Source organism: Tupaia chinensis, unplaced genomic scaffold, assembly GCF_000334495.1.
Source record: "Tupaia chinensis unplaced genomic scaffold, TupChi_1.0 Scaffold000017_1, whole genome shotgun sequence".
Classification (NCBI taxonomy): domain Eukaryota; kingdom Metazoa; phylum Chordata; class Mammalia; order Scandentia; family Tupaiidae; genus Tupaia; species Tupaia belangeri.
The window spans coordinates 3,203,392-3,220,604 of NW_006159447.1; the positions used below are offsets into that span (position 1 = coordinate 3,203,392).

The following is a 17,213-nucleotide window of genomic DNA, read 5'->3' on the forward strand; positions in this document are numbered from 1 at the left end:
TAGTTGAGTGGTGAGAGAGAGGAGAGTGTGCTTGGGACAGGTCCTGGGGTCAGGGTGGAAGACCTCTGTAGAGCCTCAGTAGGAAACCCTACAATGGTAGTAGGAGCCTCCTTAGCTTTGAAATTGGTGTCATTTTCATCAGTGGTCTTGTATGTTCATTTATTCACCACGTATTTATCAAGTACGCACTGTGCCAGGTAAACATGTGGTCATGTGCTGGCATTATGAAGTCTTTTAATTAGGATAGTTTTCCTGAAATGAACAATTTTCATCTTCATTTTTATTTTCTTTCTTTCTTTTCTTTTTTTTTTTTTTTATGGGGGGAGGTTTTTGCTGTACGGCACGTGCACTCACCAGACAGACAGAGAGGGATAGACAGAAAGCGAGAAATCACCCCCAGGGTGGATGGCCACGTCGCAATCCCTTCTCCTCCATTCTCCTCTCAGGATCTTGGGCACGCACGCACACGTACCTGGCGTGAGTTTAAGCCACTGGGTCCAGGACTTGAATCACCACCGACTACATGGGACTCCAGCAACATAGCCATTATGCTAACTGCTCGCCCTGCATTTTTATTTTTTATTTAAAAATTTTAATCTTTTTTTTTTTACTCATGATAAAGTGAATGTGTGTATATTTGACAGAGACAGAGGTGCACCCCCACACACACACACACACACATACACACACACACACACACACACACACACACACAAGATCTGCTCATGCTGTGATCTTCTTCCTTCAGTCTTCTATGATCTTCTTCCTTCAGTCTTCTAGCCTATTGGATCTTGGGCACCCATGTGATTGCCCAGTGTGTTTTAGACCAGCCAGCCTGGGAATTCTAACCACAGCGGCCATGTGGGATCAGGCTTCTCTTTGAGCAGTACATTACTGTTTTACCACAGAGCCAGCCCGGTATTCTTTTCTAGAATTCTATGGTTCTGATGATAGAAGAAAAAAACGATAGCACAGTTATTAAACACGTTTAACCCCAGTAACATGTATAAAAATTCCAAGTTCTAGGCTATATCTTGTATCTAAAATTCTTTCTCATCCATATATTTCTGCTCAATTTTCTTAAACATGGAAACATTACCTGGCCTTGGTAAGGCAGAAGTGATGTAGAGAGCTTCTCCCCATCATGCAGGCTGGAAGTTAGTGGACATCAAGAATGTTCAAAAATTAGTACCAGGAACAGGGGTCATGAAAGGACAGAAACTGAAAGGTTCTATTCTGTATTTAAAGATAAACATGACCTAATAATTTTAAGTTGGAAAGTTTACAGGAGCTAAAACTCCTCTCTTGGCTCATAACTTATTCCTCCTCCGCCAAATTATATGGTAGCTTATTTCACATTTCAATTTCTAAATAAATTAGTCTTCATTATTCTTGGATTCCTGACAGACATTCCGTCTAAGAATTAATGTTTCACATTCTGCCACTTCAATCACGTTAAACAAATTACTGAGTGTCATTGTCACTGAATTAATTAGAAGGATTTGTGTAATGAATTTACCACATCTATGTGAACATTTTTTTAATTGGGGCTCTTTATTTTTTTAAATTAATAATTACAACTCTACATTGGTATGGTTTGTGCTTTTAGAATTACCTACCTTGGGGACTTGTCATGAGGATTAATCTTCAAAAGCAGTTAAAACTGGGCCTACATATAGCTGGATACCAGTATCCCATTTTATCCCAGTCAGAACTCAAATTCTCAGAGGTTTGATTGTCAGAAAACAACTGGCAGTGGGTGAGAACCAAATCCTCATATTCTTAGTCCTGTTTTCCTAACGGTCCTCAGAACTGACGTTTTGGGGTGAAACCCGTAATACTCAGAAAAAAACAAAGAGTTGTGTGGAATGAATCCCCAGAGAAACCTTGGTAGACCTCCGCTTCCTGAAACATCATCTCATAACTAGAACCGGCCTCGTTGTAGGGAAGAGCTCAGCCTCACTGGCTTGCTGTGAGATACTAAGGCAGTTTCTTTGTTTAATGTCATCCTCTTCCTTGGAGCTATGCTGTGGTGACTATTTCACTTGGTTTTGTTCAGACTTATATATCGATTGAAGAAATATGGAAATTAACTTAAAATTAACTTTTAAGACTTATTTTATTCCATTTATTTATTACTATTATTTAATTTTGCTGTAGGGCACATGAACTCACCAGAAAGAGACAGAAAGTAAGCTGCCAGATCCAGGACTCAAACCATGTGGGAGTCCAACTCTCTTACCATGCCAGCACCAGTTCGGTAGTTTTTAAAAACTTCCATGTGTGTTAACTTCTATCTGCTTTAGTAGCTTTATCTTTCCCCCTTTTTAATTAAAGTTTTCTTGCAATGAGCATTTCAGTTTTTTGTTTGTTTGTTTTTGCTAGAGGATGTATGTACTCATCAGAGAAAGATAGACAGAGAGGGAGGGAAAGGAGAAGGCACTTCCCATGGTTAATGGTCACACTGTAATTCTTTGGTTTGAGTTTTTTTTTTTAAGAGATTTTTGCCTTAGGGTATGTGCACTCACCAGGGAGAGAGAGAGAGACAGAGACAGTGAGAGGAAAAGTGAGAAATCATCCCCCAGGGGGGATGACCACATCTCAATCCCTTCTCCACTATTCTTCTCTAGGGATCTTGGTTACAAACATACATGCACCCAGCGTGATTTTCAAGCCACCGGGTCCAAGACTTGAACCATGGTCAGCCATGCGGGAGTTCAGTGTTGTAAACACAACCATCTGCTGACCCCACACTGCAGCTCTTATTCCCCCGCTTTTTGGTCCTTTTACTATTTTAGACACACATGGCGTGTTTCTCAAGCCATGTGGGATCTGGCTGCCTTAACCACTAGGCTATGTAACTTGCCCTTATTATTCAGCTATGTAGTTTGTTCTTCCAGTTTGTAATTTGTTGGCTAAATAAATCTGTTGTATAAATAGATTTGCTTGTGTTGTCTGACTACACTTTGTTTCCTAAGACCTATATCTCTCTTTTAAAAATTTTTTTATCTTTGGGTTCTGATCTTACTGAACTTCTGTTAAAACCTTTTAAAATTGTTATTTCTGAGAGTAAATGAGGTAAAAACAGGGAGGTATTTCTGACAGATGTTGCCCTTATTGCAAACTTCTGGTCCCAGCCTCCTAATTAGTTAGGATTACAGGTGTGTGCAACCCCGCCCAGTGTATTCAGGTTGATCTGGAAACTGAATCTCGGTCTCCCATGTGGACTCCCCCGTGATGGTTCTTTAGTGCACCACCATGAATGGGCCTGTTTTTATTTTCAATAGTTCAGAATACTATAAAGTAATTTCTTTCTGTTTCATGGACCAGTCCTCTGATTTACTGTTGAGCCTGGGAGGCTGTACTGTCTGGCATGTTTATACTAAGAAGTTAGTTGTCATTATTCTGAAATTCATATTTACCTGGGTTTCTGTTTTATTTAATTTTTCCCCCTTAAATTTGGCAACCCTATTCTATCAAAACTACCTTTTTTTAAAAAAACAAAGTTTATTTATTTAATCCATGAGCATGAGAGCCAAAGAATGAAAGAACAGAGACAAAGCACCCTCAACAAGATTTTTGATTTTTCAGCATCCTGATCCACCCTGCCTCAGCCAGTCCTGGGTCATGGGCAGGTGTGTACCTGGCAGACTTAGAAAGATTCTAGATGCGAACTCAGGACCTTCTCATGTGAGTCAGCCTGGCAGGGCCTGGTGTTTCACTTCTGCACCACCAGCTGGCCTCTCACTACCATCTTACAGAAATATTTTCGGGGTCTATTGGATACCACTTCCTTGGTGTTTGTCTGATGTTACTGACAGCCTCATTTAGTGGATTCTTTGCTATGCTTTCCTTAGCCAGTCCTGTAACATGTCTTGACTCCTAAGTTAGATAGTGAATACTTGTAGATGGTAGAACATCGTAAACATCATTGATATTTTTCTTCAATTATTTAGCACTCAGCCAAAGATCAGTAAGAAAGCACGTACAGTAAGTGACCAAAGTAAATGGCACAAACTGCGTGCATGAAATGCTCATGTTCCTTCTTTCTTCATTTCCTATATATCTTTATTCATAGATGTTTATATCAGACTTTTGCTTGAAATCTTTTTTTTTTTTAATAAGATATGTACAGTTGCCAGAGAGAGACAGAGAGAGAGAGAGTGGGGAAGTGAGAAATCATCCACCCACTGGGGAGGGAATGGCCACGCTGCAACCCCTTCTCTGTTCTCTTCTTGGGATCCTGGGCATGCATCCACATGATTTTCAAAGCTCTGGGTCTGGCACTCGAACCGTGCAATCAGATGTGTGAATTCCAGTGCCTTAACCTCCACGCTACCTGGTGGCCCCAAATCTTTAAACTCTTACTGGTATTTTTATACTAACTAGCTTAACAGATTGTGGCAGAATAAAAGCAGTAGGTTAAAGTAATTACTTGACAAGTGCATATCACAGCGGGACAGAGGGAGGGGACAGAACGTAAAAACTGATGCCTGACTCTATGTATTTTGGGGATTACTGGATGCAGGGAAAACAGCTCTGGTCACTTATAGTCTTTGAAGGCACCACTGTGGCAGCATTCCATACCACAAAACAATCAAATCATTCACTAAAATGCCTAAACTGATTGCTCATTTTTATTTGCAGGCTCAGGCTGCATGAAGAAAAGGTTATTAAAGACAGACGACATCATCTCAAAACCTACCCAAACTGTTTTGTGGCAAAAGAACTGATTGACTGGCTGATTGAACACAAAGAGGCTTCCGACAGAGAGACGGCAATTAAACTCATGCAGAAATTAGCAGACCGGGGCATTATCCATCACGGTGAGTGGGGTGGCTATAGTCAAGGTGACTGGCAATGAAATGAAGGACTAAATCTTTTCATAAACCTACTCATTTAAGAAAAAAATTTCTTTCTATTGACTCCTGTGTGTGTCTCTCCCTAATCACATTCTCTTTCTCCCTCCAAAAGACATTTGGGTTATATCCATGCACTTCCATACTTTTCCTTTCTGTGTATGCATCTCTAAGCACTATATCATATTATTTTGAATGTTTTAAGCCACTGTAAAGATGAATGTTTATTCTTTTGTAACTTGGTCAATAACATACTGTTTGTGAGATTCATCCATGTTGATTGTATATTGTGTGTTCCTTTTCGCTGCTAGGTAGTATGCCACCTGTAGTTATTCTATTATCCATTTCCCTACTGACTGACATCTAGGTTGTTTCCAAGTTTTTGCTCTTGCTGTCAGTGGTTCAGTGAACATTCACGAACATGTCTCCTTAAGATTTCTTACCCTGGCCTAGATTTTGCCCATATTGTTCTCTTGGTCTGGAATATCCCTTTTCCTTCATTTTTGTCCAATTTCTACTCATACTTCAGGTCTCTCCTTACATGCAAACTCTTCAGAGAAGCTTCCATTTCCCAAAGCTGGGTTTCTGGTCTTCAGGAAGCTCCTTTGTGCTTCCTCTGCAGTCTCTCGTCACTTCCTTATAGCCTGATCACCTCATATTGCATGCCGACATTTCTCTTTATCTCACTAGATTTCGTACTCTTTGAGGCTGATGCCTGCTCCAGTTTCATGCTCCAGAAGAGTTTGTGGAATGGATGACGAATTGAATTTTGTGAGCCTCTTAAAAGATGATGATGATAGTGCGGGTGCTGGTGGTAGTGGTGGTGAGAGTAGCTAATAATATCGAGCGCTTATTCTGTACCAGATACTCTGTTACATACACTACACCTATTAACTCTTAGAGTAGACTCTTGTGTGTTCGAAGAATTAGGTAGTGAAATGATTCTTGGCATTTTATATCACATGAATAGTTAAATAAGTGATTTCTTTCTCATTTGTTTCTGCATGTATTGTGTTTCAGTGTGTGATGAGCATAAGGAATTCAAGGATGTCAAACTTTTCTACCGCTTTAGAAAGGATGACGGCACCTTCCCACTGGACAATGAAGTGAAGGCCTTCATGAGAGGACAGAGGCTGTATGAGAAGTATGTCCTATCTGAAACTCCCCACTACATTTTTTTAAGAGTTTTTGTTTGTTCGTTTGTCGTTTTTGTTGTTGTTGTTGTTGTTGTTGTTGTTTTTGCCGTAGGGTACATGTGCTTGCTGGTAAAAACAGATAACTCTTCCTTTTAATACAAGAAAACCTTATCACCATTTGCTTTTCCTTTGCAAGGCACATGTGTGTGCATGTCCCAAATCCTAATAGGATGAGAAATGGAGGAGAAAGGACTGTGGTGTGACCATGGATACTTTCTCCCTCTCTTTTTCTTTTTTTTTTTCCCCTCTGGCAGAGGTATGTACCTTCTGACAATTAAAAATATACAGAGGGGCACTTAGGATAATGATAAAAAATTTAAGTGTAATGGGAAGCCATTAATGAGAAGGAAGTAGGGAAGTGATATATTGATATACTACACACTGTTTCTTCTGCCCGGAAGATGCTTCATGTCACTCAGACCCCTTTTCCTATCTTATGCTGACTCCTCTTGACTTCTTGATCAACGTGATCTCTGGAATATTAATATTCTCTGTAGGACTTAGGTACTGTTCCTACATGTTTGCCCCTTCAAAGAACAGTGCTACACTCTTATCTTTGAACATTGACTATACTAACTAAGAAACTTAAGGATGGGACTGCCTAACCTTCTTTGTATCTCCTATGACCTAACAAGTGCCTGACCAATGGTAGATGGTAAGTACTTTATGAAAAGTATGAATAAACTTTTAGATGGGTTGATCCTTACGGCTGTCCTTTTTCTGCACCGTTGGCATGCCAGCCATTATTCAATGTCTCAATTACAAAATAAATTTATTTCTTCAACTCCCTTGTAAAATTAGTGCTAGTAAAAGGTAATTTAGTAAGTACTTAACCTTGAATGACCTAGCTGTCACTTTGAAAACCTTGGCCCCACCTTTTGGTTGTTGGAACATGTATGGAACACAGGGCTGTGCAACTCCAATGCCTTTAACTACTGTCACGCACTGTCATTCTTTCTAAAAAGGATTACAAAGTTTTAATTCTTTTTATGCCTTCTCTTTTTTTTCTAGGCTATCTTTTTCATTAATTTAGCATATTCTATTATTTTGTAAGTTTTAGATTCCTTATTTACTTTTATTTATTTTTCAAGATACTTAAACATGAATTGTTGGTTTTATTCAAAGTTCAAGTATTTGTTTTTTCAAGTATTTTATTTATTTTGGTTTTTAATGTAGTGTTTTTCCACAACCTTTTAGCCAGAACCCTTGTTTGGGATATCTGTAACATTTATGCATGAAGTCTTTGCAAAATATACCTCTTTTGTTGCTTTCTGTTTAAGGTAATAATAATAAAGATTTGTGGATTGCTGACTATGTACCAGACACCCTGACTAACCTACTTTATTTAACCATTATAACTACCCCACATTAGATGCTATTATTGTCCCCATTTTATGGATAAGGAAAATGTGGGAGAGAAAAGTTAAATCTCTTTTTGGAGAGGTTTTATGTTTTTGGTTTTGTTTTTGCTATAGGGCACATGTGCTTGCCAGACAGACAGAGACAGACAGAAAGCGAGAAATCACCCCCCAGGAGGGACGGGCACACCGCAATCCCTTCTCCTCCATTCTCCTCTCAGGATCTTGGGCACGCACGCACACACACCCAGCATGAGTTTAAGCCACCGGGTCTGGGACTCGAACTGCTGTCGACTACGTGGGAGTCCAGCAACATAGCCATTACGCTAACTGCTGGCCCCTGAGAGGTTAAATCTCTTACCCAAGGTTACCACAGCAGTAAATAGCAGCTGGAATTTGACGCCATGAGTTCAAAACCGAAATCTGTGGCCATTGGGATACTAATAAATCCTTTCCATTTCTTTTCATGTAAATTAAATAAATTAAATACACTTTAAATATAGTTTGCCTTAAAATGTAACAGGGGATTTACAAGTTGGTAGGGTATAGAATTTTCTGTAAAAATGTACTGAAAATATACCAGGAAAGTAGACATTGGAAAATGAAAGTAAAATGTTTCTCCTTCACGGTGCATTTACATGGCATTTTGTAGATGTACTAAAAACAGCAATGCCTTTTAGTTGAAATTAAGCTTCTTAAAGCACTTCTATTAGATTATTTTATCTGAACTTTTTCATAAAATAGATGCCGTATTATGTTATCATCCCCCTTTTCAAAGGGAGCTTCTGGGACCCAAAGCAGTTAAGTAATTTATGCATGATGGAGACCCAGTTTGGCAAGGACAGAGGCCTGACCTGAACCCAGGGTGGCAGGGGTTGGGGCCTTGCTGTCCCCTTGGCTTCCCTCCAGCTCTAAGGGGCTGGCTGTACTATCAGTGCCTCTTGGTTACTTGTTTTATGTTATTAATAGGACTTTGTGAAACTCGGAGGTTTCTCACTGAGGTTTTGCTGAATCGTGCTGATATCCGGGCTCTCTGGCTTTCTAACCCATGGTGGTGTTTCTCAGCTGCTATTTTGTGGGGTAAAGGTGTTTTTCAAGACAAAATTTTTAATGACTTTGATGTCTCTTAATATCCATGCCACTCCAGTTTTCTTCCTTTGAAGGAACTGGAACAAGTGCCAATTAACAGGCCATCAGATATCCTTTCAAGTTGTCCCAATGTGAGGAAAGTTTTAGGGGAACTGGTGACATGAACACTCCCCCGTAGTGACTGGCAGTAGCTATCGGCATTGGAGTTGCACAGCCCTGGTGGCCAAACCCAGTCGTACAACGTGCTTGCTCTGTGACCTTGAACAAGCTGCTGAATTTCTCTGATTTGCAGTCATTAATAAAAGTAAGGCTGGGGTCCGTTTAGAAAGGCTGTTGGGAGTAATACAAGAGATATGTCTTGGGCCAGCTGGTGGCATAGAGGTTAATGTGGCAGGTCCCACATAGCCGACTGCACAGTTCAAGTCCAGACCCTGCAGCTTGTATGGAAAAAACATGCCAGGCTTGTGTGTGTATATTCCCAAAATCCTGAGAGAGGAGAATGGAAGAGATAGGATTTCTGTGTGGCCATTGCCCATGAGAGGGTGATTTCTCACTTTTTCTCACTCTCTCTCTCTCTCTCTCTCTCTCTCTCTCTCTCTCTGGCAAGTGTATGCACCTATAGCAAACTGAAAAAAGGAAAAGTAAATGAGATCCATCTAAACAGTGCTAAGCACAGTGCTTGGCACAGAGTGAGAGCCCGAGAAATGTTAGCTGCTGTTATGAAAAATAAGATAAATAAGGGACACTTATTATTCTTATTTTATCATATTACTTCAAGATGCAGTCTAGCATAGCAGTTAGCTCAGGACTTAGGCTACTTGGGTGTGAATCCTGGATCCATGCCTTGGGGCAAATGGCTTCACTTTTTTTTTTAAAGAATTATTTTATCTAACTTTATTTATTTATTTATTTTTTAGAAGAAATTGTGCATGTTGAGAGAGACAGAGAGAGAGAGAGAGAGATGGACTCAATGTCGCAATCCTCCAGCCTCCATAGATTTTTGCCACCATGTGCCACCATGCCCCGAAGTGGCTTCACTTCTTGATGCCTTTGTTTGCTCCTCTGTTAAATAGAGATACGATTGTACTGACTACATAGACTTGTAGGGGTGAAATAAGGTGATAGATACACAGGTAGAGAAGGACCTACCACCATATCAATGAGTGGTGTCACTCATCTGCTGCCAGATCGCACAGAAGATGAGAAAGGGGGTGTTGGGGACTGATTCCCCAACTCTGTCATTTTGAGAAGTCCATCTACACACATTCAGGGCACAATGCACTTTCGTCAACAAGCTCCTTTGGGGACCAGCTCCATGGTGCAGCAACTGAGCGATACACAAAAAAAGTTAACTCTCTCATGGCCAGTCTCAGCTCTGGCAATTTGAAAGACACACTGGGTGCATGTATGCCCAGGATTATGACAGTATGGAGTATTGGAGGAGAGAGGGTTGTGCAGGAGAGGGAATTGCAGGATAGAGACCTGTTGGTTGGAGGTAGCTTTCTCTATCTCTTTCTCTTTCCTTCTGTCTCTCTCTTTCATGCATATGCACACACTTTCTGGCATTAGAGCAGAAAAAAATTAAAGCTTCACTGAGCCTTCGCTATGGCCAGTCAATGGACTGGGGCTGCAAAGAGTGAGGCATAGAGGGCTTCTGTCCAAGAGGGACTTACAGTTTCCCACTTAATCCTACATGGGCACAAATATCCCTTATAATACACGAAAATATGTTACAATCTCCCAAACAGGACAGTTTTTAGTTTTCAAGGGAAATCTTTGTTGTAGTTCCAAAGGGCATGTGTGCTTGCCTGAGAAAGAGAGAAAGAGAAAGAGAGAGAGGAAGAGAGCAAGAGAGAATGCACCCCCAATGTGGTGTGGTCATGCAGCAATCTTTTCCTTTTTATTTCTCCATCCTATCAGGATTTAGGGGTGCACACACACACACACACACACACACACATACACACACACACACATAACTGGCATGTTTTTCAAACTACTGGAAATAAATAACCTTAAAAAAGAGAGAGTAGGCCAGCAGGTGGCAAGGAGGTTAAGGCATCTGGATCCCATGTGGCTGACTGTGCAGCTGACTATGCTGAGATCTGAACCACAGCCGGCCATGTGGAATCTAGAGACCCATGCACTATGCCTAGCCACTGCACTTAAACTCTGTGCCATGGGACCAACCCTCAAGGGAAACCTTTGTAAGCAAGATAAATATCCATTACTTAAAAGAACAGCATCCAATCCGTGTATGTTGCCTTCAGTGGTGAAGGATGTGTGTTCCAAACAGTAAAACTCGATTATCTTCTGGCAGTTGGCAAAGTAGATTATTTTAAGAAAAAAGTTGAACTCAACATTACCAAGTGAAAAATATGAGGTTTTCATTCTAAGTGCCTTGATTCTCTCAGCAGTGGGAGTTTGACTCTCTAGCCACAAGTAGTCTATTTTTCGTGTTTGGGAGTTTAGACTAGAATGAAGAATTGGTTTAAGGGGCCTGTCTGCTACTCAGTCTCTACTGTGTTCCTGCTGCTCCCCTATTCCGTGTTCCCAAGTACTGAAGAGAAATAAAAGGGAGAAACTGGCCCAACCACTGTGGCATGGGCAGTAGGGGTGCTGTTGCACAATGCTGGTGGCCATATGGGCTTCAGAGGCGTTATGTTAGCATCCCAGGCCTACCTGAACCGTGGATGCCCCTGTTAGGCTGGCAGGCTGCCGGACTGGGGCAGGGGGATCCAGCACAAAGACCTCATTGAGGAAATTACACACAGGAAATAAATAACCTTAAAAAAGAGAGAGTGGGTAAGCAGGTGGCATGGAGGCTAAGGCAGATGGATCCCATGTGGCTGACTGTGCAGTTTGAGTCTGGACCCTACGGCTTGAAAAACATGCTGGACGTGTGTGTGTGCCCACAATCCCTCTTTCTCCCTCTCACTATCTTTCCCCAGTGAGCACACTTTTCCTATAGCAAAAAACTAAAGGGGGGGAACGATATCGAAAGGGGCAAAGCTTTTCTGCATGTTTTTATCTTGTCAGAGGTTTTCCTGCCACACGTCCCAGGATCTTTCTCCTGTTCTCTCCCAGTGCCTGGCACAATAAATCCTTGCTGAATGAACAAAGGACTCCACATGTGATTGCTATGAGCTGCTAGCTTCTACCATGAAAGAGCTACAGAGAACTTGCTTTTAATGACAAGCAACAGCAGCCGATGGTTTACCTTACCTGGCCTCTGTAGAGTTTACAAAGCATCTTATACATTAATTTGTTCGATCTTCTGCACAGCTCTGTTAGTCATACCCAGCAGGCATGATTAATCTCACTGTGCACATGGGAGACAGGAGCTGTAGAGATGTTCAAAGACTGATACAGATCTGAAGATACGGAGCTGGAGGGGAAAAACATCTTCAAGCTTCTGACTCCATTTCGTCCTATTTTTAGTGTAGAAGTGTTTTTCAAATCAAGTTCCTGAGTTCTGCAAATTAATTAAAATTTCATCTTGAGTACATGTTTTAACTGTTTCACAAACTGTAGTAAAAATACTTCCTAGTATGTTGCATACATTTTTAGTTTACATGTGCTGTCCAATTAATTAGTGGTTTTATAGAATCTTGGAATAACTGTCTCCTGCCTTCTTGGTTTATTGAAAGTGCCCTAAAATCGTTAGCCCATTTAAAAGTCATTACTTTATCTGCAGCTGTTTATGCACATGATGAGGTGTGATTTTGATACTATGTAATGTCAAGAACTGCTAAGAGTCAGATTTTGTCCTACTTGCATGCTAACAAACTTGTCTGCCATAGATACTGGCAGAAAACATGAGACTCTTGCATTGGGACAAAGACAGCTTCTTATTCTCAGCGATAACAGTAGTCATGGTATCATCACCCAGAGTGGGTTGTATTAATAGAAGAGCAACACGAATTTGAGGAACCTGGATCTTTTATAATGACCTTTAAGTAAACCTACTCTCTAAGCTAGGGGAAGACATTATCTTGGTTATACTGGCAGAAAACAAATCTACCTTTTTTCATTTACTTTTTTTTTTTCCTGAGAAAGGGAGAGATTGAGAAAGAGAGAGAGGAGCACCCCCAGCTGTGTTTTCAACTGTGACCCAGTCAGACTCAGCTAGCCCAGGTCACGGGCACATGAGCATGGTCCCAGTGTGCTAGGGGAAGTCCTGAACCCAGGACATTTCCATGTAGGTTCAGTTGTGTTTCAACGGCACCATCTCTACCCTTGAGAAATACTGTATTTATCTTTCAGGTCTGTTCACTGTGCAAACATTCTTTGAAAAACTAGTCTGGAACAAATACTTCTATTTGTGAGACATGAAGAAACATAGGATGCCTGTGGATAATTATCTCCCGACAACTGAAACAAAGGGGCTGGTCCTATGACCTAGAGGTTAAGGGAGTCAGACCCCACATGGCCAACCGCATGATTCTAATCCCAGCCCTGGTGGCTTGAAAACTACACTGGGCACATATGTAACATGCTCTAAATCCAGACAGGATGGAGAAAAGGAGAAGTGATTGCAGCGTGGACTGTACACCTTCAGGGGATATTTTCTCCCTTTCCCCACTCTCTCTCCAAGGAGTGCATGTACCCTCTGGCAAGTATTAATAAAAAAAAAAAGAAAGAAAGTAATGAACACCACTAACCAATAGAAAACAATATGAAGTTTAATACATTGTCCTCACCATTACTGGCAATCCACGTCCCTTCCTATATAATTTATGGCAAAAATACAAGAGCTTTGCTAACATACAAAACAGGCAGTAGGCCAGGATATTTGTCAGAAGTCATCAGGCCTAGATGGTCACCTGCAGATTTCTAGCTCTGATTGATCATTTTAAAATGACTTGATTTAAGGTAAACACATTGCTGTTTGAATATGGACTAGGTTCACTGGTGGTGGAAAGTAACTGTGCAAGTTATTTCTGTCAGTTTTCCCAGTGCTATGTAACTTCAGGGTCATTATCCAAGTTTCTGTAAACTGATTTTGCCATTCAACCTTTGACACTTTTAACCTTGGTAGAATGGAAAAACACATTTAATATTTCTAGAGTTAGAGAAGTATGGATCAGCATTTTTCTCTTGTCCTGTTAGCAAGACATTCAATCTTTCTAAATGTCTGGTTTGTTTTTTTTTTTCATCTGTAAAAGGGAAGAAAACACATACTTCACAGTCTTGTGAGGACAAATGAAATAAAGTCCAACAGAGTCTCATCTAATGTAGGGCATGTTAGCCTCTTCATAGATTAATATAAGGAAAAATGCATATAGTCAAAATGTCTTCGTGCTATCCAAGTTGCACAAAAAAACCTACTTGCCTTTCTGTGCTAAAATGATATTCCGCATGGTGAGATGCTGAGCTTGTATGTGGGACATTTCTGTTTGTCCATCCAGATCCATTCTCTGCCCTTTTCCAAGCTTCTATGTGCCCCACAAGGTTGACCTATATGAACAACATCAATAGGCCTGCTCCATTGCCCTCTGGCTTCAGGTTTAGCTCAGTCAGTGGGAAGCTCTAGCAGAAAGTAGATGAGAAGGAGGAGAGTGAAGTTATAGTGCTAAAACCCCTGCTCCCTCCCCACTACTGAAGACAATGATTCCTCTCAGGAAACCCTTTCCTTCAATCCCCTTTGGGAATAAGAAACTACCCTCTCTGCATAACCCTCAGGCCTAGAGCCCTTAATGTCCACATCAGCCTGCTAGTTTGGGAGCTTGTCATCCCTTTTAGTTTTCCTTAACTTTGTTTATAGCTTTACTAGTTCTTTTAATATGAACTGCCTTTTATTTTGGCCCATTTGTTACTTCCTGCTAGAACTCTGATTAAGAGAGCCTGTGAAACCTGCCTGGGACCTGGGGTGAGTTCTTGTCTCCTGTCTTCTCAAGTGGACAAACAGGAAGAATTGCCCACTCTCTATAAGTGAGAAAGTCACTTGCCCCTTTTGCTTTTTTCTGATTGTGTGACACATTTCACGTGATGGTTGAAACTGGCACAGGATACTCTCAGTGGCCAGTGTTGGATGAATATGGAATATAGTAGAATTATAAGCAATTACTTGAGCTCCTCTCGGCTGCTTCACCACCTGAGTTTCAGCACAGAAGAGTGACCAGGCTTGATGGTCCAATCTCACCAGCTTGACCATAAGCTTTTTAAGTTCATACACCTTTGGAGTCGCAATCTCCTCCACATGTGATAAATATACCTGATACCTGATAAATGTTGAAGAGATGAATAAATGGATGAATGCTAATTCTTATTTAGGAAATAAGTCAACGGGTAGTCCCTTCCCCTTTCTTAACCTGTGGAATTTTCAAATTCTAGTAAAACCACTAGTAGATTTACTGTTCTAAGGTCACTCTATTTGTGTTTATTGGTTCTATTTTCTGATCATATACATTGAGAAGATGAGAATAATAATCAGGTCCTTCATTTACTGAGCATATCTGTGTTCTAGGCACCATCTTAAGTGTTTTTCATACATTATTTTACTTATCATTTCTACTTCTCTGAGGAAATACTTTTACTATCAATTCATAGGAAAGAAAAGTGAATTCGAGATGGGCTGACTAACATGCTTTAAACCTTCCAGTTTCTAAAGAATGATCCTGGCCCAAAGTTGCTCATAGCAAAGCCTCTTCAGTTTTCTACAATTGCTGTTAATATTCAAATTTAAACATTTAAATTATTTGCAGTGTACCTGTGGAATTTGAATACAATGACCACCACCCTTTGAATTCTAGGATCCTAGCTCATATTCCATGTCAGTTGAGTCCATCTGGAAGAGATTTTAAAGCTCATAGCCCTTTGTAAAGGAAATTTCTCCTGTTTGCTTTTTAGAGAATCAGTTATTTAATTTTATTTATCATTATTATTATTTTAAAATTTACTACCGGACAGGTGTGTTTATGAGAGAGAGAAAGTGAGAACACAAACTGCCAGGACAGGGACTTGAATTGTGGTTGACTATGTGGGAGTCTAGCGCCCCAACCACCAAACTTGTTTGTTTTTCTATATTGAGATTCTAGAGTGAGTAAATCAAAGAGGTTGAGGCAGTCAAGACTGTGCTCAACACTGCAACAGAGAGGCAAGCACACGGAGCAGAGAAGAGGCACAGATTGGAGCAAAGTAAAACTGAATGTCTGAGGAGGAGTGATAACAGTAGAAGGCAAACCTGGGAAGTCTTTTTTGTTTTTTGGTTTTTGGTTTTTTTTAGAGATATTTTTGCTATAGGGCACATGTGCTTGCAGGGAGACAGAAAGTGAGAAATCATCCCCTAGGGGCAATGGCCACGCCACAATCCCTTCTCCATTCTCCTCTCAGGATTTTGGGCACAGATGCACACTCACCCAGTATGTTTAAGCCACCAGGTCTGAGACTCGAACTGCAGTCGACTATATGGGAGTCCAGCAATATAACCATGGTGCCATCTGCTGGTTCTGAGGGCTGGAAATTATTAAGGATGAAGATATTTTTTCATCTTTAAAGGCTTAGCAGGTGGCAAGATGGTTTAGTAGGCACTGGACTCTCACATGACTGACCATGGTTCAAGTCCCAGAGCCAATGGCTTGAAAATCACAATAGGGGTACGTGAGTGTGTGCTCAAAATCTCAGGAAGAGACTGGAAGGCAAAGGATTGCCTCTCTCACTGTCTCTCTCTCTCTCTAACACGTGTGTTCTATGGCAAAAACTTTAAAAATGAAATGATATGAAATGAAACAAAATGAAATGAAATGAAATAAAGGTTTTGTGAGGGCTGGTCCTTTAACCTAGTGGTTTGAGAGAAGGATCCCACATGGCTGACTGTGGTTTGAATCCCAGCTCTGGTGACTTAAAAAGCACTCCAGGTGTGTGTCTCCAGTCACCAAATCCTGACAGGGTGGAGAAATGAAGAAAGGACTATGGGCTGATCATCTCATTAAGGAGTGCTTTTTCCTTCTCTCTCTGTCTCTCTCTGTGCCAAATGTGCATACCCGCTGGCAATTAAGAAAAATAAAGTAAAATAAAGGCTTAGTGTGGAGGTTTCTTTGGTTGGTGGCTTTGTTATTGGCTGAAGAGATGATTCCAGGAAGTATGGTTGTTGTCCTTCTTGCTTTGTTGGTTAAATGAAAACATCCCTACTTAATTAGAATCCCTTCACATAGAGCTTGGGAGGGAAAGCAAAGGCATTGTTCCACCAAAAGGAAAAGCCCCAAAGTGACATGAAGTATTTATTAATTTCAGAGTCCATAATAAAAGAGTTTTTCAGATCAGAGAGAACCAAAAAACTTACATAATATTTTTAACTTTGTGAAATTTAAATTTGTAGTGAAGCTTTAACTCTCAAATTAAATTTATTGAAATGAAATAGTCATAAATTGCACCTATCATAGATATACAGCTCAATACATTTTCACAAACTGAATACACCAGTGGAACTACAACTCAAACTGTGTTTTTTTTTTTTGGTTTTTTGTTTGTTTGTTTTTAAATGCCTTCTGTATCTTGGCGTGGTTTTATATTCTAAATAGGCTCACTCCACTGGTGCAGTTGGTCCTGTACTGAACTGCAGTGCTGGAAGGAACATACTAGATCGCTGGTTTGGATACCCGCGTGGACCTGGAATATGCTACGTATGCGATGGACTGGGGGAAGTAGATTACAGTGCGACCAGACCGTCCCTCACATGTATGTGCATGCACTATCTTGAATAAAATAAA

The 17,213-nt window shown here is 40.6% G+C and overlaps 1 protein-coding gene across 1 annotated transcript in view; it reads left to right on the forward strand.

The window, feature by feature from the left end:
- DEPTOR (DEP domain containing MTOR interacting protein) overlaps positions 1-17,213 on the forward strand; it is a 157,739-nt gene that overhangs the window by 55,843 nt on the left and 84,683 nt on the right. The window contains exons 4-5 of the mRNA XM_006140060.3: positions 4,648-4,826; positions 5,880-6,003. Coding sequence (XP_006140122.1) covers positions 4,648-4,826; positions 5,880-6,003 — 303 coding nt within the window. The remainder of the gene's footprint in view (positions 1-4,647; positions 4,827-5,879; positions 6,004-17,213) is intronic.